The sequence below is a fragment of the Scleropages formosus genome, chromosome 21, assembly GCF_900964775.1.
Source record: "Scleropages formosus chromosome 21, fSclFor1.1, whole genome shotgun sequence".
In the NCBI taxonomy this organism is placed as follows: domain Eukaryota; kingdom Metazoa; phylum Chordata; class Actinopteri; order Osteoglossiformes; family Osteoglossidae; genus Scleropages; species Scleropages formosus.
Genome location: NC_041826.1, coordinates 15,368,633 through 15,394,251, shown reverse-complemented (window position 1 = coordinate 15,394,251; position 25,619 = coordinate 15,368,633). Strand labels below are relative to the sequence as shown.

Here is a 25,619-nt window from a genome sequence, read left to right as displayed (position 1 = left end):
TTAAAAAGCATCTGTACTTTTTCAAAACAATTTTTTTAGTTTGATACATTTTTACATGACAGATGGTGTGGTGTGGTTTAAATGAGTTTTGTCGAGTACGGATACTCTCACATACAGCGAGTCAGTGTGTCAGCTCTTACAACTGCCCTCATTCAGATTTCCATATGTCAATGTCCCACATTACAGATGAAGACCAACATATGTCTGGACCCCAAAACAACACCAAGAACTAGGGGGGGGCTGCACAGGAACCCTCTGTATTATGGCAGTGCAGATGGTGAGGAAGTTGCAGAAGGCAACAGAGAGCAGAAGCATTGTCCCCTGCTGGCCATCGCAGAGGGGAGGGGTAGGACTTTCAGATACCACTAATGGGGGGGAGAGAGAGTTGAAAATTAAACATAAAAAGTTAAACTACAGAACATTTTCTAGAGTTCCAAAAAATAAATTTAAAACATAAAAGATAAACCACACATTTGTCAGGTATTGTGTGATAAAGTTCCCTATGCCATCCCAGTGCATCCTGGGAGCCTCTTTATGTAGCTACTACTGCAATCAGGGCAATGGTGTTCTGGATCTAAAGCCATGGAAAACATGGTGTTATGCCTTTGCGTAGCCTAACCACTGAGCTATCAGACCACTTCTCAGCCGATGACATTGGGTGTGACCCACTAGTCATGACACGTCTCCCTAAACCTTTGGTGAGGACCTCCAGAGAGTTGTCAAGGGTATAATCTGAAGCAGCAGAAGAAATCAATATGTCACTATCCATTCACCAGCATATGACATTAAGATGGGTAAACTTCAAATGCAAAACCCATAAAGACGACAGAGCCCATAAAATGACTGGATTTGACTAGTTCTGCAGTGGTAAGCGTGAGCAACGTGCATGGCATCTGTGGGAAGGACATCAGCTCTGCTCTAAGGCTTTGTTCAAAACCCCATAATGGCTCAGTAGTTTGCCAGCATTGATAAACAAACACCATACAACGCCCCCCTGCCCAGTAAACCACATGACTCACTGATGTTTCATTACGTACTGTTTGTGTCCATAACATTAAAACAAGACATTAGCTTATTGTTCTTACGCAACAATTTTTAGATGCTTCAGATCTGGCCACATTAAAACTTTTTGTAAATGTGACTAATGTTCATGCTTCATGCTCAAGTTTTGTGTACATACTACTATTTCCCCAAACAAAAATGACATTACTATTTTTAAAACGCATTCAACTGAATACAAAGGTTAACTAAAAATGTGTCAGTCAGGCGTTTTACTCAGACCTGTGAATTTGTGGGTCGGAAGAAGTTTATCTTTCCAGGAATATTTGAAAGAATGTGTTCTTTGTACTTCATTTAAAAAAAAAAAAAAAAAAAAAAAGTTTATCAAAATTTCTGAGATGTAGCTGATAAAGTACTACCTGGAATTCACACCTGCAGACTCAAAGCTATATCAATGCCCCTTTGCATTGACGTCACATGACCATCTCAAACTCATCTCAATAATTCTCTATGATGATGTTGGGTAATGAGTTGGGTAATGAGGCATATACAGGCCTCAGAACACATTTTTGTGCAAATTAATCCTTAATGGCAAATTTCATTAAAAAAGAAAACTTTCTTTTCAGGTATCTAGCTTACCGACAAGAGTTACAATGAAAGGAAATATGTTTTTACCCTAATAATAGGATCCTCTACTCCACTCATAAGAGGACCTGGTCATTCTGGTCGATCATGTCATGTCTGCTGTCCTGGCTGGTCTTTTTTTGTTCATGACCAATGTGGTGGCAGGTCGCAACTGTGGCCTCTAAGTGCGCTCACATTCCCTTGGTAAGCCTATCTCGTTGACTCCTGCTCCTAAAAAAGAAACCACATCATGGGTGAGCGTTTTGTTACCCGTCCTGCGCAGCCCCCTCCCACACTTTTAAAGCCTCTTCTGGCAGCTGGGTGAGATTAGAAGAGGAGACAGTCGCACACTTCGTCCTGCTTTGCCCCATTAATCTAAAAGACTTGAAGTTTGTGACCAGTGTGTGGGTCATGAGCACGTTTGGGTACCGACGGGAGCTGGACAAGTATGAAGATGTGGACGAAGATGAACTGCTGGCCTCGCTGTCGCCTGAGGAGCTTCGTCAGCTAGAGAGGGAGTTGGACGACATCGACCCCGACGACAATGTCCCCATCGGCCTTCGGCAGAAGGACCAGACCATCAAGACCCCAACCGGCACATTTAGCAGAGAGGCTCTGCTAAAGTACTGGGAGAAGGAGACCCAGAAACTGTTGGAGAACGAGCGTTCAGGCTGTAGCCCCAAACAGGTGAGCATGAGGAAGACAGAGTCTTTGAAGATGAGCAGTTGGGATTCCTGCCAATATTAACTGATTACATTAATTGTGAAAAATTATAATGCATCTTGTATTTTGTTTCTTTACTTGTTCGGTGCATAAAAATTCCCTTTTTACTTGAAGCTGAATGGTTTTTACAGCGATTACATTTTTAATGTTCACTGGTCTGAAGAGAAATAAGAAACTAGAAAAATATAAAGAAAATTAAACTAGATCTACATTATTTAGTGATTACAATTCACAAGGAATCATTTGGCGCAAGGAACTGCAGTACATTAATTGACATGTAATACTACAGTAAGAGTTTAGAATTTTTTACAAACAGATCTCAAATACTGTGGAAAAACTATGAAAAACAATGTGAAAATGCATTATTCAAAATGACCAGATATATTCATTGTTTTAATCAATATTCTGTTTTGAAACTAAAAATAGGAGGATGAGGGAAATGATAGCAATGAGGAGGAATGTGTGACAGAGAGCAACAGTGAGCCCTCGGAGGTCGAGGATGATGCAAAGAGCGAGGAAGAAGCCAGTGAGACTGAGGAGGACAGCGAGCAAGAGGAAGAGGAGGAGCCTGTAACTGAAGATGAAGATGACCAAAAAGATGAAACAACACAGAAGATTGAGAATGAAACCAGCCCCAAATCTTCACAGACCATTAGCAATGGTGTGTTGAAAGTCAGGGAAGAATTGCATGCGAGAGCAGAAACCCCGGTTCCCAAGATGGTGCCTGAGCGGCCATGTGGGAACCCCACTGTGATTGACGAGACTCTCGAGAAGATACTCAATGACGATGCAGACACGACTGAAGTCAACCTCAACAACATCGAGAACTTATCTCAAGAGACCCTAGTGCATTTTGCTGAGGCCCTGCAGTCCAACACGCACGTCCGGGTCTTCAGCATGGCTAACACTCACGCCGATGACCAAGTTGCATTCGCCATCGCTGGGGCGCTCGAGAAGAACAAGAGCATCTCAAACCTCAATGTCGAGTCTAATTACCTAACTGGCAAGGGTATCCTGGCCCTGGCAAGGGCCCTTCAGAGGAACAATACACTGGCGGAGCTCCGCTTCCACAACCAGAGACATATCCTGGGAGGCCAGGCCGAGATGGAGCTGGTCAGGCTGCTCAGAGAAAACACCACGCTGCTAAAGCTGGGCTACCAGTTTGACCTAGCAGGGCCCAGGATGAGCATGACCAGCATCCTGACCCGCAACCAGGATCAGCTGCGCCAGAGGCGCCGTCAAGAGCAGAGGCAGCAGGGAGGCCATGATGGGGCAGCAAACCCAAGGACCAGTGCGCTACAGAGGGGCACAACCACTGCTTCCCCATATGGGTCACCGCGAGGCTCACCATGGTCCTCGCCATGGTCTTCTCCCAAGCTTCCACGTAATGATATTGCCAAGAAGTCTATGCCCCCTGTTCCCACGCCCCCGCCTCCTCCACCCCCGCCCCCACCCCCACCGCCACCACCACCACCTCCACCACTTCCTCCATCCAAAACCCTCCCAGAGAAGAAGGTGCCAACCAGAAAGATTGCAGAGGTGATCAAACTGCACGAGCAGGGCAAGAAGAAGCAGCAGGCGGCTCAGAACAAGGCCAAAACGAGAAAGGTTAAGAAGGGAACGGCAAAGGAGAAAGAGAAGGAGGGCAACATCCTGAAGGAACTGAAAAACGCCTTGAAGCCAGTTGCAGACAAGCGGCTGGAGGACACGTCACGGCCCTCCACACCTCAACGCTCCGCCCACGACGACCTCATGGCAGCCATCCGCAACAGCAGCATCCGATCCCTCCGGAGGGTGAGCATGCATTGGGGTACAGCACTCGGCTCTACTGAGGGGTTATCATACACTAACTTAGCCATTGGTTTCACCTCAGGGTAATTCAGGTCACTCATTTACACCAGAAAAGGAGCTATCAAAGACATTCCTCAAAGGTTTTACTGGTACACAGCCTGTGCCGCAGCTCTTCTACGAGCTAGAGCTCTTCTGCGAGCTAAAGCTCTTCTTGGTACTGAAAAATAATTAATCAGTACTATCAAAGGAGCCGGTTTTATCAGGAGAAAACTGTTGCCAAGGTTTTCCAGGAAAAGAACAAGAACAATGTTCTGAGGCTTTAGGGTGAGGTAGCACGCTGCTGGAGAACTTTGGACTAACGGAGTGAAGTCATTCTCAGATACTGTGTCCGGATGCCAGGACACAAGCTGTACCACTGCTACGGTCACTGCCCTGAACAGGTGAAATGCTAGGGAGGATATCACTATTATTACGTATTAATTGTTGTTTTATCAGCTCAACCCGAGTTCAGCAGAGCCCCTCCTTGGATTTATATGTCAACTGTCTACAGTGCTTTCAGCCACTGGCAACAGTGAAGGATGGTTTATTTTACTGAGGCTGTGGCGGATTTATTGCTGCAATCACGCTGCAGAAAGCTGAGGCAGTGTGACACGGCAACACCCCCAGCTGTGCGTGCGCATTCCTCCTGATCTGTGCCGTTATTAATAGATGTGCATTGTCACTTCGGCACAGATAAGAACGCCGATTCCATGTGCCAAAGGCGCATGACAAGATAAGAGCTCCAGACCTTCACAGGACCCCTACCACTACCCAAGGCTAGGGGGCCTGAGGAATTCAGTGGCAGGAAGAAGCATTTAATCGGTAATTCATATGGTCAGGCTAACAACAAAAAGGCAGTCTGTAAACCTGCAGGATATGAATAACAATAATAATTTTAAAAAAGCATTCAGAAGAGAAAAGGATTGAACCCAAAAGCAATAAAGATATCTGTTAATTTACAATACAATGAATGTAGTTCGCTCAAACTGGAGCCTCGGCAGAATTAGTGTAAGCATCCACTTATTTATCAGGTGGAGGTCTAAGTGGAAGAGAGTTTAATGTTAAGGTTACACTTCATGCTGTGGGTAAAAACTGACCTGAAAGCACCCTTATTTTGCAGGTGGAGGTCCCGCTCTACCTGCGGTGACAGGGCCTGGAGGTTGGATCTGGCAACAGAACAGGGTCTGAAGACTGGATTCAAGGCAGTTTTCCACAAAAAAAAAAAAAAAAAAATCATCATCAAGTCAGTTCTGCAGCAACTGTCTGCCCATTGCTTTACAGCAATCCTTTTTTAAAAAATTAAATTTAGATTAATATATGTACTTCATGTGTACCATAATGTACCTACCTTTTTATTTTATGAGGTAAGGTTTAACTCTAGGTTTTATGTGTGAATTGTAAATATGTTTTTTGTGTATTTATTTGTACAAGTGGCCAAAAGGATTAAACAGCTGTATTATGGATACTTTTTACTTTAAGCCAGAATGCTTCATAAATTGAGGCCTTTAAAGTGTCACACGGTTAAACTACAGGCTTGTTATGCTGATGCGGTTCAAATAAAGCACAATTTCAGCAATATGAATCCACCAAATATCCAGTAAAACAATTTCAGCATGACAAACATTTTTGAGACAACAAAAAACTGAGCTCTTAGCATCAATGTTTTTTTTTCTTCTTCAAACCCTACATCAAGTATTGCTCTATCTGTGCTACTGTCAAACAGTATATAGTAGTAACTCATAGAAATTTCAATGGGGGAAATAGTGTTAGCAACAGGAGTACATAAAGTACAGTGGCCATCACCTACCACCACCACCAAAAAAAGGGAACACACACACACACACACACACACACACACACACACACACACACACACAAACTGAAAATAAATCAGTGTACATCCTACCTGAAGCAATGTTGCACAAAAAAAAAAAAAAAAAAAAAAAAAATCTAAACACTTAACATCCAGCTTCTGTTAGTCTTATAGCCTTTCTTTGGCCAACCATGATGGACTGCAATACAAGAGCCCAAAACTAAACACAAAATCCAAAGAGTGTAAGGTTGAATTTTTGGAAGAGGGTTGTGCGATTCCCAAATCTCAAGTTTGCGTTACATAAATTGTGTCCTCTACTCATTCATCACTACGTCATATTCACTGTAGCGATTCAGGGTAGGTACCTTAACCAAGGGTTCTACAGCAGAAGTGGTATTTGAACCAACAACCTGAAGACTGCAAGGTGACAGTCCTTACACTACTCACAATCCCCCGGTAGTGAAAGGGTACAGTACTACAAATTCTACATTTTACACCAGACTCCTACTGATGCAAGTTAATAATAATAATAATAATAATAAAAAAAAAAAAAAAAAAAAAGGGGAAAATAATATCCTTAACTTTACAGAAGTCAGAACTCATAAGGACAGCAAACACATGGATATAATCAATGACCGTTCACAGTCTGGTTTAAGTGCACCGAGTTCGGTTTAGTTTTGTCTTCAAGTCTGTTCTGCAGCTGTTCGGCACAAATGGAAAATGTTTTTGGCAGCGTTCACACCCTGGGAACATCCTGACCTCCTCAGCAGGACAGATAGCCCGTTCCTTGAGCGCCGAACCACCGCCACAGTGCCTCTCATTGCACAGCAGGGAGAAACTGTGAAAAAGAAAGTCAGGCATGGGCAGTTTCCCCTAGGAAGGCTTTTTCCTAAGTCTGGACATTAAAATGTCCAGTATATGCCATTAGTTATAGGGACTGTAGGCTGGACACTGTCCAGTGAGGTCATCCTCTAAAATAGATGCTTTGTCATCATTTGACACAACACACGAGGGAACTACAAGCTGTACACAAATGGAAACTCACCACCAGGTTTGCCGTTGTGTGCCTTTTTGCTTCAGGCAGAAATTTAAAATTTCACCCAGCAAAGGCATTTTAAAAAAGACAGTAGTGAGAAGTTTGCATCCGCTTCCCATGTTTACGTGGGGTTTCTCCAGGTCTCAGGTGAACTACTAACTTCGAATTGGCCAAAAGCGTGTGAACATGCGAGTGAATTGTGTGTGTGGGTGTAGCTATCCTGTAATGAACTGATACACCAGTAGAATACTTATACTGTAATTGCAGTACAGTATGTGGGGACTGATTGGAAGATGTCATTCAAAGGGTGACCAGGCATTGACTGTTACCAGGTAAAGATCTCACGGGTTACTTACCAGTCTTCACCACGGTCACCTTCAGAGTGCAGAGGCCAACTTCAGGGAGGAGACAGTACCCTTTTCTGGAACCTTCGCCACTCGAGGCTTGTTTAGAGCAACAGAATTTATTTTTAACCAGTGGGACAGCTGGAGGCACTGCTGCAGCCCACATCGATCACAAACAATAGCTGGACTGTCTTGCAGACAGGCGGGGCCACCTCCAGCAGCCCTGCCCTCGGCTCCGTGTGGGGTCCCAGGTGCGATGAGCGCTAAACACATGGTGCACTCGAACACACCGGAAACCTCAGCCTATAGGAGTTGTCCCTCCCCTTCCAGCTCAGCACAGGGAACCCCACACATTCACAGAAAGTGAAAAGAAACGAGAACCTGCGACAATGATGATGATAATAAAGCTAACTTGTTCATTACACCTACTACCTATTAACAATATTAATACACGTATACTAACACCCAAAGCCTAATATTGGACATATTAGCTGAAAACCCATTAATAAGGAAATGTTGCTAAATTAAAGAGCCCTTCTGACAGAAAAGCTTGGCTAATCACCAAGAATAATTCTGAAACTGCAGGCACACAGTAGCATAATGTTTGCACAGAAACAGTGAAATGACTAAATGATTATTTATTTATGTATACAAAATTAGTGTTTCATTTACTTTCCAATTTAACTTCAAGGTTTGATGTCAAATATAGGTTTTTTTTTTTTTTTTTTTTAAACAAAAAGCACAAATGCCCAGGGGAAGTAAGATTCTTAAAAATTACCATTACAACAGTCAAGTAGCAGGCATGCAGTAACTGTCGTGGACATAGTTTTGAGAATGATGGCCGAATCCCACTGCCAGTTGTTAAAATCCAACAGTCCTCAGGAATGTTCAGTAACGTGATTCAGAAGTATGACAGAATTTTTTTTTTTTTTTTTTAAAATTAAATTCACGGCTGTATTCATTTCCTTTTCTTCAAATGAACTCTAACAGATTTCCTGGAAAAAATCCTATTCTTGACAGCTATGTTTAAAAAACAAAACAAAAAAAAACATCACCAACACATTTGTGACCAGACACGCAAAGTGTTTTTGAAAAGACTACGGTAAAGCATCTCACTGGGCTCCAAGCTAGAGAGTGATGTGCATGTCGTTTCTGCAGGCTAGCTTGTTTCTGTACTCGCAGCTTGTGAGCACTGCGAATACACGGCATTGTACATATCGTTCCTGTAGTGTCTCTCTTAAATTTGTGCAAAAATAGAATGGCCTCCCACTCTGTACATTTACAGTGAAAACAAGGGGGGAGCGACCAAGCTTTCAATAGCTCACTTATAAGAAAAATAGTGTTAAACGACAATTTGGATATGAAAAATTTAAGTACAGAAAAGTAGGGTATGAAAATAGTGTTCTCACATTAAGTAACAAATTACAGCATAAAGGATTCTGTCAATTTGTTGCTTTGTTCTCCCTTTTTGGATTAATGAAAAAGTTGAATCTACAAATTAACCAAATTTGTCCTGATGTAACATTGCACGTGTTAATTGAGGGTAAATCTTTCAAAAGAAAGAAAACAAAAAAAACTTTACAGATTAAATGAGGTATTGCACAGATCGATAAAAAAGAAAAAAGGCAAAAGGCAACAGAAATGTACAGCAAATTGACAGCCCATTTACATATTCAGTTGGACAATATTTAGAGATTTTAGTGTCTGTTTCAGAGAATTCACTAGTCTTCCCATTCCTCATCATCATCGTCATCTTCATCTTCATCGTCATCATCATCTTCATCTAATAAAACAAATGTGTACTTAAACGATGATGTTCAAGCTTGCAAATCAGTAATATTTCAAAACGGATATCAGAATTGAGAAAAAACTTGCATCAGACGGTTAAAAGGATTCCATAATTAGCCCAAGTGGCACATTCAGCAGTAAAGCTGTCTCTGTGCCACCAATAGGAGAAAATACATTTACATTTATTAGTTTAGCAGATGCTTTTCTCCGAAGCGACGTATGCTTAAGAGAAAAATACAATAAAAACCACCACAGTATCCTGCCCATCACCCACCTGAGGAGTGGATGGCTTTGCTTCTCTTCTGCATGACCTCCATGAGGGCACCCACAATGCCTGCTGAGGGTGCAGGGGTGGGTGGGGCTGGCTCTGGGCTTTCAGACACCTGAAAGAAACAGACACCATATTCATGCGCTAAACACACATGCACACACTCTCCGGTGACTGCATGTTCAAACTCAAAGGTACATAACTGGTGTTTTTCACATTTTCATCCAGTTCAAATAAGGTTATGATTGTGTACACACACACACACACACACACACACACACACACACACACACACACACACACACACACACACACACTTTCTGAACCGCTTGTCCCATATGGGGTCGGGGGGAGCCGAAGCCTAACCCGGCAACTCAGGGCGTAAGGCCGGAGGGGGAGGAGACACACCCAGGACGGGACGCCAGTCCGTCGCAAGGCACCCCAAGCAGGACTTGAACCCCTGACCCACCGGAGAGCAGGACCCCGGTCCAACCCACTGCACCACCGCACCCCCTACTATGATTGTATACTTGGGGGTAATCTTACTGTGACACCCGTAGCTGCCAACACCCACCACCAGCAGGCAGAGTGGGTTAGAAAGCTGAAGTACTATGGGACAAAACTACATGCTGGGGACTTACATTCTTGAGCTGGATGCCCTGTCGAATTTGGTCCAGGAGGGCACCCCTGCCCGTGCCAGATCCCGGCCTGTCGTTCTGGTCCACTTTCTTCAGCTGGGCCCCCCCTCGTATCTGCTCCAGGAGTGCTGACTTACTCCCCGGTAACTCCCCGTTGTCCATGTCTGGTGGAGGGGGTGGCCCTGGGGGAGGTGGTGGAGGTGGTGGTGGGGGTGGCGGACCCCCAGATCCAACACCTGAAGGGGGTGGGGGTGGAGGTGGGGCTGTTGGAGGGATGGAGCTATGTGAGTGTGGTGGGGGAGGAGGCAGATGGCCCCTGGAAGGAGGGGGAGGTGGGGGTGGTGCTCCTATGCCCGGTCTGGAGGGTGGCGGGGGTGGCGGAGCGGCCGTGGGTGCTCTTGAAGGAGGAGGTGGAGGAGGTGCTCCTCTTCCTCTCGCAGGTGGTGGAGGGGGGGGACCTGAACTGTGAGGAGGTGGAGGAGGTGGTCCGCCCCTGGCTGGGGGTGGTGGCGGAGCTAGGGGATAAGGACAGAGAAAGAGGCATAAGAAGATTGTCATGGGAATGGTAGACAAGACTACACGTAACACAGCTGTTATGGAGACAGAGCTAAAATTTCAAAAATTAGGTCCCCATCCTACAGTTTTGGAAAGATCGAGAGTAAAGTTTAGGTTAAATAGGACTAAGTGCCCCGTGACACTAAATACTTTATTTAAAAAAGTACTTTTCAGACATGTAATGCCAGGATCACCACAATCACCTCTGACAGCACTTCCTGATAAACCGTGCACCACAACCAACATGTCATGCATCTCAAAGATCGCATGCTGGGCGATCGAAAACTGCAATTCAACAAAAAACACCATTTCAGACAAGCAAACTGAAATTTCCCACCTTTGTCACGCAAACGCTGAACAAACTGCCATTGACACGGCTGTCTCCAGAGGGTGCACTAACTCGTTTCATTCTGCATTTTTCATAAATGTGGCTTGGAGAATAAGTTAATGATGTTCACTTGTGCCCCGAGCCATGGGTCAGTTGTTAAGATTAAGGGCTCCTTTCCACTGTCATTTGGCATAAAGGAAATACAGGCAGGAGATACAGCAAGAAAACAACGGCATCGTCGGTTAACCAAATGTGGAGGAATTCGTGTTTCAAAAGAGAATGAGGATAATAGCAACATTTTCAACTGAATGAGAACAAAAATTATCCCAAAAAGCACACAGCAAAACACACCACTGACACTCAACAACATGCACGTTAAATTGCCTGGAACTTCCAGTCATCAGTGTGAAGTGGGACACCATTACCTACCACACCACAGTGGCGGACCTGGAGACAGACCACAAGGATTAGCAGAAGATGCTCTGGGTGGTGGTGATCACACCCAGACTTCTCAATGTATGAGAACAAAGCTAAACCAACCAGTTCCACAAACTAATAGAGCAGGTGTCATAAAAGCAAAATTGAAAAGTTGACCTCGTCCCTCCACCTTCCCATGGGACCATGGTGACTCAGACCAAACAGCTTCTGGGTGGAGCCACCAGTAGTGCAAACACAGAAACAAGTCCTGCTGGGTTTTTGACATGAAACCATTGGGCCCTGAATAAGAACAGACCACTGCAATCGCTCAGTCTGCATCCTTATGTGATGCTTCTGCGTAGCCAAACGTAAAGGCACAAGAACCAGTGACCATCAGTGATGCACTACAGACAGCACAAAATACACTCTACGTTCACACAACTGGCAGCAAGAGAGTCGAATCGAAACAGTGCATACACACACCTTGTCGGCGAAGCTCATTCTTGACGGCCTCCACACCACCCTTCTTCTCAATGAAGTCGTAAATGACCTTGGATGTCTCCTTGTCCTTCAGCTGGGCCTCTGAGATGCCGCACAAGTCAAACAGGTTCTTTAGCTCTGGGTCCAGGTTGTTCACCTGGAAGGTGAGAGAGGATCTGGGTTAGAGCACATCCGCAGAGAGTTAGTCTTAGGACAAGTCCCCACTTCTCTGCTACCCTCAGTGGCAAATGTGCTGCCCTATCATCTTATGTAAACATCAGGTGGCCCAAATTCCTTACTCGGAGCAGTGGGCACTAGGACCACTGCTGGACACCACGACAGTCTTGCTGTCACTGTGTGCCACCTGGTGGCCGTACAACAGTATGGTTTTCATCACTGTAACACGTGCAGAATCCGTCGCTACGAATTTCAAACTCACTTCACTTCCACATTTGCCTGTTTATATGTATTATACATCCCTCCTCATACACTTCAAAAACTTTCTGGTCACCAGACACTTATTTATTCCCCATAGTACTTCATTTTAAATAACTTGAGACTTGTGCAGCATTGGCATTTTTTTTCCCCTTCAAAAGAAAGGAAGGAGGGGGGGGAGAAGAGGAAAAAAAAAAAAAAAAAATCACTTTCTACACTTCTGACAGGTCATATGTCAACAATGGCATCATTTGAAGATATGGAATTATTTACAATCCATTTTTATGGAACAAACACGCAGACTATGAAGATAGAAATTTTTTTCTTTCAAAATCTGGTTGTATAACTGGCAAAACCAGTTTGCTTGGCAGACTACAAAATTCAACCTGCGAGGCAACAGGTGAGTAAGTGCAAAGGATGACAAAGAGCAGAGGCTAGTGTACGTGTGTGTGAGAACATCACTTGCATTGCAGGAATGGTAGTGAAACTGCAACATTTCTAGGGCAAACTCCTCTGTCACATCCTCTCACAGTTACTCTCACCCATAACTTCAACAACTGTCATTTTTACCATCTGCACCCCCTCCCCACAAAGATCCACAACCCTGCAAAAGTCAAAGTGAAAGCTAACAAAGACAGAACAAAAAATGTTTGAAACAATTTGCCCATGGGATGTAAAACTGGTCACAAACCCCTTACTTGGAATCTTAAATATAAAATCTTTAAGCAATTACACTATCTGCTAGGAATGTAGCATCACACAACATCTGATCAGTGTATGTGGTCCAACTAGGAGGTAACACCACTGGACAACACTGTATTGTCATGTGTCCCGTGAGGGGCGGCTAAAGGCACGCGTCATTCCGGGGAAGCAGTACAGACTCCTACTGTTACTGTACTCACATCGAAGCCTGTGTTTGGGTCCCAGCCCACGTGTCCTATGTGCCTGTCGTAAAACAAAGGGAAGGAGAACTGAGAGCTCAGTACACAATGAACACATTGAAGCGTGGAAACTACACACACAAACATTTCTTTTTACCTATCTGCGTAGGCACAGTAAACTGACTCATACTTGAAATAAAATATCGAACACTTAGCTGCTTAGAAAAAAAAAGACCAACTCATGAATTAATCATTTAACTGACGTTTTTACCCAAAGCAATTTATACAGCAGGATTTTTGCTCTGGAGCAGGTCAGGGTAATTGCACTGCTCAAAGACAATGCTACAGTGGTAAAATTCATGTTAGGAGCCATCATCAGTAATCACACAGCACTGGCTGTTCCTTTGCAGGGTGTACCTACAAGGCTGGTTTGTCTCAGGCTGTCATCCTAATGACAACATTTTCCTCCTACAGCTGCTGTATAATGTAATAAACATACACACATATACCCACAGCAATATGAAATAAGAGAAAACAAAAGTCAAACCAATAACGCCGCAAGATCTGAACATGCACTTAAAAACTGAGATAAACACAAAATGCTCAAAAGACAATTGACAGGAATCATATGAAGACATAGCAATCATTTTACACCTTTACAAGAGAAAGGCTAAACAGCAGCATGAGGTAGAAGGAACCATTCAAAGGAGAAAAGGAACAAACAGGGAGCACCGTTAACTCGAGCGACTAATCCTGCATCTGAAACACAGCTCAGGTACTGGATACCTGCAGAAGGTCAGGGACACATTTCAGGAGGTTAATATCAAATACGTGCTGATAAGAGGTTCATGAATATAACAAGGTGAGGGCAGCAGGAACCTGAGCAGCACAAAGTTAGTTCTACATAGAAACCCTAACGAAATTGCCAGTTGTGTGTCGCTAGCAGGAAGACGTCACTGAAGAACCCTGCTCAGGGTACATCTCCAGGTGTGTGGAGAAGTGGGACTCACTGGAAGTTGCTGGGGGTGCCAATGTCAGCCTTGGTCAGTTTCTTGCGCTTGCCCTTTGTGTTTTTCTTCTTCTCCTTGCTGAAGTTGCTGTGTGACACACTGTTATGGTGGCGAGGGTGGATCTCTGGATTCTTGATGTCCACTGTGGCCATGGGCAGGGTAGGTCCTGGGAACAGGTCAAAGAAAAGAAACCTTTAGAGCCGTCAAGACCTCAGACTCCAGCTGAGAGATCTACATCACTAGCATCTGATGGGTAACCTTTTAATAGTCACAGGTTTGCTTTGTCCTTTGGGTTAAGCATGACAGAGTTAGAGAGAAATTAATCTCCAGTGGGATATTTCAAGGTCTGGTGAACATTCACATTTCCAGGCACACACACACACACACACACACACACACACACACACTTTAACACTGAACCTTTACCAACGGGTGATTAAACTGCTCTCTCATACACTCCCAATCCATTAAGCAATCCACAAGGAATGACAGTATTCATACAGTCAGTGCACAACTGAAAATGCAACAGCAGAAAGTTCAGCACATGATCCATCCTGTCATGGAGGGAAACACTCTGTACTCAAGAAGGGATCCAAGAAGACCAACACACGGAAAAGACCTTCTTACAACATTGAAAATGCTTAAGACTGACCAGAACAGCAGGTTCCTTGCTCACTCCCTGCAAGCATCTCACATGGCTCTATTGCACCAACCTGTCGGCTCTGCCCCAAAGGAGCTGCTAAGGCCCAGAAGGACCCACCCTGCAGCGCTGCAGGAGGCGGAGCCGTGCGGGGGCATGTAAAACTCTTCTTCCGGCAACACCAGGCAGTGTAGTAGTGCTAGGCAGCCAGCACCTGTGGACCCGTACTCTGTGGGCTCCTCGTTTGAAGCCGACAGGAAGGTGGTGCAGAACATCTTCACCTATTCCCCGCAGAAGGTGCATGAGAGTGAACCGACGTCCAGAAGATAGCGATTCAGCTGGGACGATGCCTGCAACCACTCCTCTCCAATTTGGAGTTAAAGTGTAGCATCTGGCCAGCATCCTGCACTCCACAGTGACGTGTCCCTCCTCAGTGCCACTTGACACTAATCCCAACAAACCACAGTCGCCACTACATTTTACATAACCGTTAACGCAACGTTAATCCCTATAAATCCTCATATTTCTTTCTCAACATGGCAAATGTCCACTGGTTGACAGTAGTATAACTGGGACCTAGGTTGCCTTCCACGTAGCTGCTGGCTTGCCAGCTCCTATTTAAGAAACTATGACCCCTTTTGAAAAGCTAACAAGCACTAAATTACTATGGGACGATGAAATGATTTTGCTCTCCAGCACAGGCCTACATAATACCCAGTTTACCTTAGAATAAAAAAAGCATCAGTATGAGAGGCTCACAATGTTATGTCCCTGTTTGGACAAATCTGCCACTGAGGGAATTGTTTGAGCTAAATGCTAAACATAGAACGCAAACTGTTCACGCTATTAAAGAAGGCTCTTGAGTGTCTGCATTTGCAAGAGCAACTTGTACTGCAAATGTTCCCTCCCTCCAGAAGCTGACTGAGGGAAAACTAAGTGCTGTGAAGTAGAATTCATGTGGCCTTCCTTGGTAAGGGAGGGTAAAGAGGGTATTCTTCTGCTCATGTCTCTGGGTTTCAAATACAGGGAGAACATATGAACTCCACAGACCAAGCGGATTTTGAATGCAAACACATCAAAATGGTCAGCTCAGGCACTGGGAAACACCAGGATTACCCCCTGTGCCACCATGCCATAGGAGCTGACCAGGTTCATGGCAAGAAGTACCACTGAAGGCAACCCTTTGACTGTGGTTTGAAAGAGGACATTTGAATGCTACATTATAAACACCCCAGCTGTTGGGATGGGATTAAAATTCCTGGACGCCAGTCTGTCCTAGACCTGCACTCACATCAAAAACTGCTCTCCATTCAACACATCACTGTTTGCTAAGGAGCAGGAGATGTTCTAGCCTGGCGTGATTCCCAGTTCCCGAGTGACCACTGCAAACCATTTAATCTTCTCTAAATCCATCTCAGTTCCAACACATTGAGAAGTACATAGTTTACGATAAAAACACGAGCAAGTTGTCCTGTCATGGATTATTGGAGCAGGGCGGGAGGGGAAGGGAGGATGATATACATCTGCAATATAGACATTTGTGTGAGCCACTGCACAGTACATCTTCCCTTGAATGTGTGGTACAGTGGGTCACAAATTTTAAGGAAAAGGGATCTCTAGACATGATTTAAGAAAAAAAAAGACATGATTTCAAAGATTTCCAAAATTTATAATAATTATAATTTGCCTGTTGAAAAGGCTCAACAAATAAAGATACAATACTGAATAAGGGATCTGCCTGTGATGGTTCTACTTATTTGTTGAAATCTCAAGTATTAAAAACACCCTGAGAGACATTTTAGTGAAGTTAAAATAACCTACCATTTGGAGGATCACGTCTTTTTTCTGCAAAATAGAAATTAATATAATTAAAATTCAATGATCAGAGAAGGATTGAAATAATGAAACAGAAGAGTAAATGGTCAGTGTCTTCGGTTAGTTTGGAGGAGGCAGAAAAGAGATGGAAAAACACAGATGTGAAGCTGTAGCAACCCCTACACCTCCACCCATACCCCCCCTCTCCTTGTCCTAAGGCAAATGTCAAAGTGAGTGATTTCACCCCAGAATATTCATCACTAGCTAATTCAGAAAGGTTACGGAAAGTAAGAAAGAAAGAGAGAAACACAGATGTTAGACTTGCTGAATAAGGCTGTCACAGTAGGAGTCACAGACTGGTTCAAAGATTGCCGTGTGAAGTAATGGCAGCCGAGCTGCAGAGAGTCCGGAGGAGACGGCGTTAACAATCCCGGGCTGAAGAAGCCCAGTGATGGCCAGCAGGCCATGCAGGAAAGAGGAAGAACACACACCGCACTACTCAGAGGGGAAAGGTCACAGGGGAAGCAGTGTGTGAGGCAGCACTGTAGCAGCATGCAGTAGGAGTCGGTGTAATCACCCGTTTTCCTCTGCCGTCTTCCGATCAAATCCATCGCAGTCGCCCGAAATCGCTTGGCCTCCTCCTCGTTGGCAAAGTTCATGCCAACTTGGCAGGACTGGAGAAGAGCAAGCAACAGTTCAACAGTGACAACCTGTGCTTCAGTTATTCTGTGTCTGCATCCAAAGATCTTCAGAACTTTTGTTTTCCCCAGGTTGTGCATTGCTTTGGAAAAAACCCAAATGCATAAATGAAGGGGGTGGGGATGACACACACACACACACACACACACACACACACACACACACACACACCACAGGATACAAAGTGCAGTTTAAATGAGGCCCCTAAGAAAGCACACTATGAGATTAGTTGCCTCAAGGGCACACTCCCTTTGTGATTTCTGGAAATTAATAAGGAAGCAAACTGGCTGTGCAACTGACCAAAGAACAGGTGGCTTAAATCGGCTGGTATCGAAGTTTTAAAAAGATGTAAAATACACGTCTGCTGAACTTGAACAATCTGTTAAATGTAGCCCAGAGTGCTGTGTAACGACACAATGCTCACGCAACAGACCGTGAGAGTGCAGGTCCTCCTGCAGTCCAGGATATCTCCTGATTACTGTTTGGAGAGTATACATGGGCTGCAACAAGTTTTTACTGCCCCCCACCAACACTGTCACAAATTATTAAAGTTTCATCCAAAGGCTAGACAGATTAAGAAACATATACCATAAGTGTCACTACTAGGAAAAACAACTAATGACAAAGGTAAACCGCAGAAGAGGGCTCTTTTAAATTATTTCATAAAATTATATGTACAGTGGGTCTTCTTTGGCAAATTACATGTAAATGCCACACCCTCCAATAAATAATAAACCATACCACCCCCCCAAAAAAAAAAAAAAAAAAAAAAAGTGGCCGATTCACTTTTATGATGAATGATCAAAAAGGCCACAGCAGGATGTGTACAACATGCAAGGCAGCACTGGGCAGTGTGAACACCAATAAGAAAACCTCAGCTGTCTTTGCAAACATGCTTGCATCTGAGACTTCAGTAGCATCTCTGCATGTTTTGAGAAATGTTTCTAGTAATGATTATGGATACCCCTCTTAAATGACCAGTGTAGATCAAGTTACTGAGTGCAGTCCAACAATTTTTTTTTTTTTTTTTTTTTTTTGCAGAAAAGTTGTCAGAGAAGCTATTAACTTTACAGTACTGCACTAGTAATACACCTGCACAGTGCCATTTTTACAAAGCAGCTTACAATGTTAATCTACCCACAGTTATTTACCCACTTGTACAGTTGGGTAATTTTTACTGGAGCAATTTAGGGTAAGTACCTTACTCAAGGCTACTACAGCAGAAGGTGAGAGTCGAACCTGCAACCTTTGGGTCCAAAGGCAGCTGTTCTAAACACTACGCTACAAACTGTTCCATACAGTATGGTAACAATACTGCGCAATACACTTCAGTGAGATAATAAGTGGTCTCCAGTTACACCATACAATTATATAGTACTTCGATAGGTAGTTAACTTATCTGTTATGTATTTATCTGATCTGGTGTCAGGAACAAGTGGTTATTGGAAAAAAGAGGACATGCTGTACATACAGTATAATCAAACTTGTGTAACAAACAAAAGGAAGAGCAATAACTTACATCTCCTGCAAATGACAGGAAGTAGGGCTTAGGTGAGTTTATTGTAAAGTTGTTGTAGAGTTCCTGTTCGAACATTGTTTTCCCATCCTGCGTAGAGATACCAGATGAGTGACTGTATCGGGTACCACTTCCACCCAAAAACAACTGACAGTTTTAGCAAACCGCAGAGGCACCACTCACCTTCAAGTCCAACACGCGAATGAAGTAGGATCTCTGGGGGTTGTCCTTGACCAGACAGGCAACGCCACAGCACCTCTTCACCCAGGATGAGCTGCGGTCTGCTTCAAACACCTGAACCACGGCAGAGCTCAACGTCTGGCCAGGAAAAGAGGGGGAAAGGGAGGGTCTGTCAAACATCACTCACAAGCACTGGGACTGCAGTGTGTGTCCACAAACACTCAGACAGAAATAACACCTTTACATGTACACTGAAACCATACATGCAAATAAACCAGACATGGGGGGGGGGGGGGGGGACAAAAAAAAAAAAAAAAAAAAAAAAAAAAAAAAACACTTTGCATTGTCTGCATTTCACAGCAAGAAAACTCACACTGAGATGCACTGATTTACAATCTGAACTTACATTTGTTTAATTTATTCAACACACTTGTTTCTGACCCAGCAGCCCAGGGCGCACATGCATACTGCAGAGCCTACTGGTAATACAGAATCTCCTGTGATCCCCTGCGGGCCACGGTTAAAAGTGCAGAACCAGGACTGTTCAGACAGCTGACAGGAGAGCGCCAATCTGCCCACTGGAACGAGTGTTTTAATGACATTCGCAGACGGTGGCACTGATAACCATGCCAAGGTGTTCCACAGCAACAACACACCACCCCCAGGAGTCAGAAGGTTTGCTTTGCGGAAAGAGCCTTCACTTTAGCCCATCCTAACAGAACGCGTATCCAAGGTGTCTGTGAAGACAAAATGTTTTTCCACAGATGCTGAGTACCAGTGAGCAATAGATGTTGAAATAAATTCCTGCCCTTTTAATTGCAGAAAAATATTAAAGTTAGGGTGGGAGACCACAAAATGCACAGCAGACTGGCTGTAACTGGAATGATCACATAATCCGCTGTGCTCCACCCATCAACTCCAGTTAGATAAGTTATAGCTGCTAATGAGAGTTATTAAAGCGCCACATGATTCAAGAAAGAGCTGTTTAAGTGTTATGTACCTTTGAAGTACCAAAGCAACATTAAAAGTGACGCATAAAACAGGCTGCCGTTCTTCCTTCCTTTGCAAGTCAGTCTCTCCGATGCACATAAACATAGATGTCATGCTGCGATAAATAGTTAAGGACTTTGATGAGAGCCTAATGAACCTGCAGTGCTAAGGGAAAAAAGGGACAAGGAGAGCAGTTTCTTGCTTTCCCACAGAGCAAAATGATATATTTTGTTTCGGTGTACTCAAATTACAAGGCCTTCACGGAAGACCTTGTGTGTTCGTTAAGACTGGCCGTAACAGCTTCAAACGCAATCCTAATAAACAGTGGCTGACCCAGGCACCAAGCACATGCTAGGAAAAATTTTACGATTAACATCCAGGAATGATGAAGGCAACCTCAGAAAATGCCAGAATTGCAAATTTCACAATCCTCCAATACATTTCTGAAAGACTGGTGACCTAGAATGGTATAAAAATGTGGCAGGTATTTCACTTGTTCCAGTTTGCAACTTACCGCTGCCAAATACAACCAACTAGACGTCACCAACTTCGGTGTGTCTCACGGTCATTAGCAGGACAGACATATAAGGCCAAGGTTTCAGCAGAACATGCCACTTCCAGCATGCACACTTCCTCAGCCATATGTCCACCAGATAAAGATCATCACAAAATGTGTTCCAGCCATAGGTGTAGAAGAAGCTTGGCTGAGATCACCTCTTTGAGGAACAAGCCAAGGTGCAGTCCTGACTGACAGCAGAAACTTTTCCTCTGTCATAATTCAGGACCAGGGAATGAAGTGCAGGAGATCCTGGTTCCAAGGCTACTCAGACACTGACACACAACAACGGCAAGCACACACTAGCTCAAGATTCGGAACATTTAGTTTCTATAGGGTAGTACAACAGATAGCCCTGGTGCCTTACAGCTCCAGATGTGGTTTTGAATGTGGTTCAGTCTGTGGAACCTGCATGTTCTCCCAATGTTTATGTGGATTTCCTCTACATGCCCCTCGCTCCTGCCAGTCAAAAGACATGTGTTTCAAGGGAACTGATTAAACTAAACTGCCTGCAGTGTGGGGGGCACGGTGGCGCAGTGGGTTGGACCGGGTTCTGCTCTTCGGTGGGTCTGGGGTTTAAGTCCCGCTTGGGGTGCCTTGCGACGGACTGGCGTCCCGTCCTGGGTGTGTCCCCTTCCCCTCCAGCCTTACGCCCTGTATTGCCAGGTTAGGCTCCGGCTCCCCGCAACCCCGAATGGGACAAACGGTTCAGACAATGTGTGTGTGTGGCTGCAGTGTGTAAAAGTGTGCGAATGAGAGAGAGAACGAGTGCGTGTGAGCAAGATCACCCAGTGATGGACTTACATCCAGTCCAGGCAACTGCAATCCTGACCTGTACAGGTTAAGCATAATGGGCGGACAGATGGACAGACTTAGATTAAATTTCTACATTTGCACATTCTGTATAAACTACATAAATAAAACATAACAATACAAATCTCAACGTAGGCAAATGTAGGGGCAAAACTGGTGGCACAGTGGGTAAAGATGCTGCCTTTGCACCTAAAACTCACAGGTTTGAATCCCACCTCCGGCTGTAGTACCCTTGAGCAAAGTACTTACCCTAAATTGCTCCAGTAAAAATTACCCGGCATTATAAATGGGTAAAATACTGTTAACTTACTTAAAATTATAATCTGCTTTGGAGAAAAGCATTAGCCAAATGAATAAATGTAAAACACTGTTAGAGTTCAACAAGGAGGAGTTTCTTCAGAGAACTCCACCACAGTCCTTGTCGTCTGTCCCCTCACCTTTCTTGCTGTGGACCACAAGCTGTGAGACCACGAGTCAAGTTCACCACCATGGGTCCACATCACATTCACAAGGACAACAGACTGCAGAAACCACCGCCTGGAACACTGATCGCTCGGTGTAGTGTAGAAACCGATTACAGAAAGCATGCGATGAATATGACTGAAACCCCTTAGTGACAATTTTGTACGCTAACAGCCACATCGCAATCACATCATTCAGGACTGTGTGAGAAGTCTTTATCTCTGCTTAATCACACGTAAAACACCAGCCAGCTCCAAAAAGGCCTTTCTTCAGACTTCCCGCAGCACAGTTCCGCATTTAAGACCTTTCCCGTTGACGCCCATTTGCGCAGACGCACCTGGGCGAGGCGCAGTTGTGAAAGCCAGGAGTCCTCCGCTTGTGTCGTGTCCCAATTCCTCGCTGCACATCTGTTCCCTGACGGCTGACATAAAACCCAAACGGAGGTCACAGAAACGTGAGGGAACACTTCCAGCCCCAGAATTGTTTATATTTTAATGGCGCGCTAAAGGTCACTAACAAAAACACTGCTCGTACTACCATTACAGTTCCATAAAGCTGATACGAGGAATCGAGAGTGATCACCAGGTCAACGTCTTGTAGGAGCGCGGAGCTCAGGTGCAAGTCAACCAGTCGTGCCACACACAGAAGGCCTTGTTGCAGGCTACATGGGAGTCAGTTTAATGAAAATATCTGTACAAGCAGGCAGCGTGAAGAGAGGCTTGCAAAGAGGCTCGAGACATGTTGCGGCGTGCCCTGACCCATATTTGCGACAAAATCTGAGTACAACCCTGTTGAATAAACAAACAGACCCGGGCGTCGAGCGCCAGACGACTCCGCCGGTGACATTTCTTAAATTTGTACCAGCAAAGGACACTGCTAATCTGTCAACGCAGCAGGCAGCGTAGTGTTTAGAGCTGCTGCGGAGACCAACCTAGGGTTCAAAAACCCATTCCTGGGATAGCACCCCCCCTTTAACAAGCTCTTGCCCTGGAATTGCACAGTAAAAACTATAAATGTGTAAATAATCGCAAGCAGTTTAGTATACAAACCTAACACTAACTCCTTTTGGGGGAAAGAGCTAGTTAAACTAGTACTAATCAATAATAATTGAAGAATTAATAATAATACAAGGAAACCACCAAATAAAGACAATTCTATAATGGCTTACACTCAATGTGCCAACTATCGATCAGCTAACAACACCAAGAAGGAAAGGGTTTGGAGAAGTGAGCGAGTGGCAGGTGACACGGGAAACGGCATCACCACGGAGCTGTCGATCCAGCGCAGGGGGTGTGGATGGGACAGGATGGGACAGGACGGGACGGCCTGGAGCAAACGGGTCCTGTTACTGAGGGGGACGCAGAGAGAGCAGGAGGCAGCGGGACTCCGCTAAGCTGCTGAAGCTTCTATTCACGTCTAATGATAAAAAGAACTTCAAAAAATATTAAAAATCATTGAGACAGCAAGGTCCGCGCTTTAACTGGCAGGTGGTTCAGTGGAAAATTACACACATCGCTGACATTCCCAAAGCATCTTGTCAGGTTGGGGGACAGAAAAGAAGTGAGTGGAGAGCTCAATTGAGTTATGAACTAATATTAGAGTTGGCTGAACACTGGGGGCCGGGGGCCATGGACCCCCCCCCCCCCCTTATCTCTCACATTTTTCTTCAAAGCAAGTTACAGTGATAAGTGCCTTACACTGATTTACCTATTTACAGCTGGGTAATTTTCCACTTAGATCTATTTATATATATAAGGAGGACACACACACACTACTAGTACTACTAGCTCCGTACATTCACCTTCCTGACACACCACACGACGTCGATGACAAAAAACACTCAGCCTGAGGAACATACTTACTCTCGCACTTCACACACACTATGGACCATGGACTCAATACACAGAGTAACAGCACTTCTCCCCGCAAACTTCTTTAACTCACACACACACACACTGAGTCCATACTGAGCCGAAACGCCTCAGTCCGTCAGGGGGTAACTGAAGCAACGAACCCAAGTTCAGCGACTCTTAACTTGAACAGACACAGACAGGCGAGGCGCGCGCGCACACACACAGCACAGGTGGCTCCACGCGGACACCGACGACGAGTCACTCACACTGCACTTCTTGCCCAGGTATGCGAAGATCGCCTCGTTCTCCGCAGGACTGAGCAGTATGGAGCTCGCGTTGACCACCCGGCGGGGCTGCGGAGCGCTCATCTTCACACACTGTGTCTCTCACACACACAGTCACAGTGGAGTTGGACAGCTCCGCGCGGTGCTCCGACACGACACGGCTGCACGGGCCACGGCGCTGCACTCCTTGATCACACACGGGGCCCACCGTCGTCGCTCCCTCGCATGGGCCCGCTGCCTGCTGACTCCACGGCGGTCAAACCGTGTCTTATCGCACGTTTTCTGTGCTTCCGATACAACACAACTTGACCTCTTTGCGTCCGCAGATGCTGGAAGAAGCGCGACCCCCGACGCTGCGGAGACCAAACTTTCCTCAGAACTCCTTCAGCGACATCAGCGGCTCAGTCCAACATGGCAGCACGGGGGAGCGTCCACGCGCCACGCATCGGGGGAGTGGGGGGTCACGACACCCCGCGCTTCTCATTTCTTAGTCTACCGTATCACAGCGGGTAGCTGCACACTTAGATACATGTCTCTGTATAAACACGTAAAATGTTCTATTTAATAAAATAAAGAAAAAATGCATTAAATGGTGGGCGTATTTTTTCAGATCCCCCCACTCTAAGGAATGGTACAGCCCAAGTGCTTGAGTTGTGTGACAGAACGCGCTGCGCCGACGGGCTGGGAACGCGACGAGAGCGCGCTTGGGGCGGGGTGCGGTGAGGTGAGGTGCGGTGCAATGGCAGTGATAGGAAACTACTGTATATGAAAATATTTATTGACATGCATTGGAGAAAGAAAAAAGAAAACATCAGTTTCCTTGTACTGGTCCTGTTTCTAATTGGGGGGAATCAAATCCCTTCAATGTCTTAAAATGAATCCCAAGACGGGAATTTCCTTAGAAACTGACCTCTGAGGTTGGCAAGTTAATTAGTGGCTCGGGCGATGTCGTAATGAAATAAATAAAGCGGCTGAGTTGGTGCGCGCTCCAGTTACTGTGCGCGGCCTCGGGGGGGGGGAGCGTGTGCACAACGCATCGTTTTATTCTATTCGACTATTGCGCGCGCCTTTTCTCCCCACTGCGAAATCGTTCACGACAAATTGCATAATACATGTATTGTTAGTTTCATACGTTATAATAGCTGAAGGAAAAATAATAATAATTAAATGGCAGTGTTCTTACTGTAAGTGATTATTTACCAGGACATTACAAATATTTTATTATGGAGCCTGAGGAGGAGCGCATGCAATTACACAATAATAATGCGGGTCCACACACGCACAAAGAGTGCTGGAGGCATGAATCTAATCTGGCTGAAACTTACATTAGCAATAAAGTGGGTCATCTGAGCCTCTGCAAATGAGGCCTAATTTATTTAATATTGCATTTGACTAGTTCTGACTTTCTGTAAGTTTAACAGGCTGAAGTTAGTTTAATGTATTCCATTCTTTCTCCATTTTCCTGCATCTGCTTGGATGGGACACATGCTCACGCACCGCGGCGTGGGTGAAGGTCGAAGAGCAGCAGGTTTAGTGGCAAACCTGAAAAATGAAACTTGTCCAGCGTCGCTCCGCTGTGTTTCCTTCCATGCGTTTGCTGTTTCCGAGCGCACGTGGTCACGGCGCAAAGCTCGGTGAACTT

The 25,619-nt window shown here is 45.0% G+C and overlaps 2 protein-coding genes across 2 annotated transcripts; one reads left to right on the top strand and one right to left on the bottom strand.

Annotated features, from left to right (window-relative positions):
* Positions 1-2,017: 2,017 nt before the first annotated feature.
* On the top strand, positions 2,018-5,358 carry lmod2b (leiomodin 2 (cardiac) b). The gene is made up of 3 exons (XM_029247521.1): positions 2,018-2,310; positions 2,773-4,140; positions 5,297-5,358. The coding sequence occupies exons 1-3, from the start codon at positions 2,035-2,037 to the stop codon at positions 5,321-5,323; spliced, it is 1,671 nt and encodes a 556-aa protein (XP_029103354.1). The 5' UTR covers positions 2,018-2,034; the 3' UTR covers positions 5,324-5,358.
* A 3,036-nt stretch (positions 5,359-8,394) lies between these two features.
* LOC108918789 (neural Wiskott-Aldrich syndrome protein-like) lies at positions 8,395-24,471 on the bottom strand. Its single transcript, XM_029247329.1, has 11 exons — positions 23,960-24,471; positions 19,023-19,157; positions 18,843-18,929; positions 17,202-17,298; positions 16,631-16,654; positions 14,170-14,335; positions 13,181-13,223; positions 11,847-12,000; positions 10,067-10,578; positions 9,432-9,540; positions 8,395-9,152 (listed from the first exon to the last, which is right to left on the bottom strand). Exons 1-11 carry the CDS (start codon positions 24,059-24,061, stop codon positions 9,091-9,093), a joined length of 1,491 nt encoding a protein of 496 aa, XP_029103162.1. The 5' UTR covers positions 24,062-24,471; the 3' UTR covers positions 8,395-9,090.
* Between the last annotated feature and the right edge of the window lie 1,148 nt (positions 24,472-25,619).

What these genes read in the sequence shown, in the direction of transcription:
- LOC108918789 (XM_029247329.1), bottom strand. Translation starts at nt 24,061, where the DNA reads ATGAGCGCTCCGCAGCCCCGCCGGGTGGTCAACGCGAGCTCCATACTG. An exon ending in AAGACGGCAGAGGAAAACGG is followed by an intron (nt 16,655 to 17,201) that starts GTGATTACACCG and finishes TCTATTTTGCAG; the next exon opens with AAAAAAGACGTGATCCTCCA. An exon ending in AGGGCATCCAGCTCAAGAAT is followed by an intron (nt 9,541 to 10,066) that starts GTAAGTCCCCAG and finishes TGTTTCTTTCAG; the next exon opens with GTGTCTGAAAGCCCAGAGCC.
- lmod2b (XM_029247521.1), top strand. Translation starts at nt 2,035, where the DNA reads ATGAGCACGTTTGGGTACCGACGGGAGCTGGACAAGTATGAAGATGTG. An exon ending in CAGGCTGTAGCCCCAAACAG is followed by an intron (nt 2,311 to 2,772) that starts GTGAGCATGAGG and finishes AACTAAAAATAG; the next exon opens with GAGGATGAGGGAAATGATAG. An exon ending in GCATCCGATCCCTCCGGAGG is followed by an intron (nt 4,141 to 5,296) that starts GTGAGCATGCAT and finishes CTTATTTTGCAG; the next exon opens with GTGGAGGTCCCGCTCTACCT.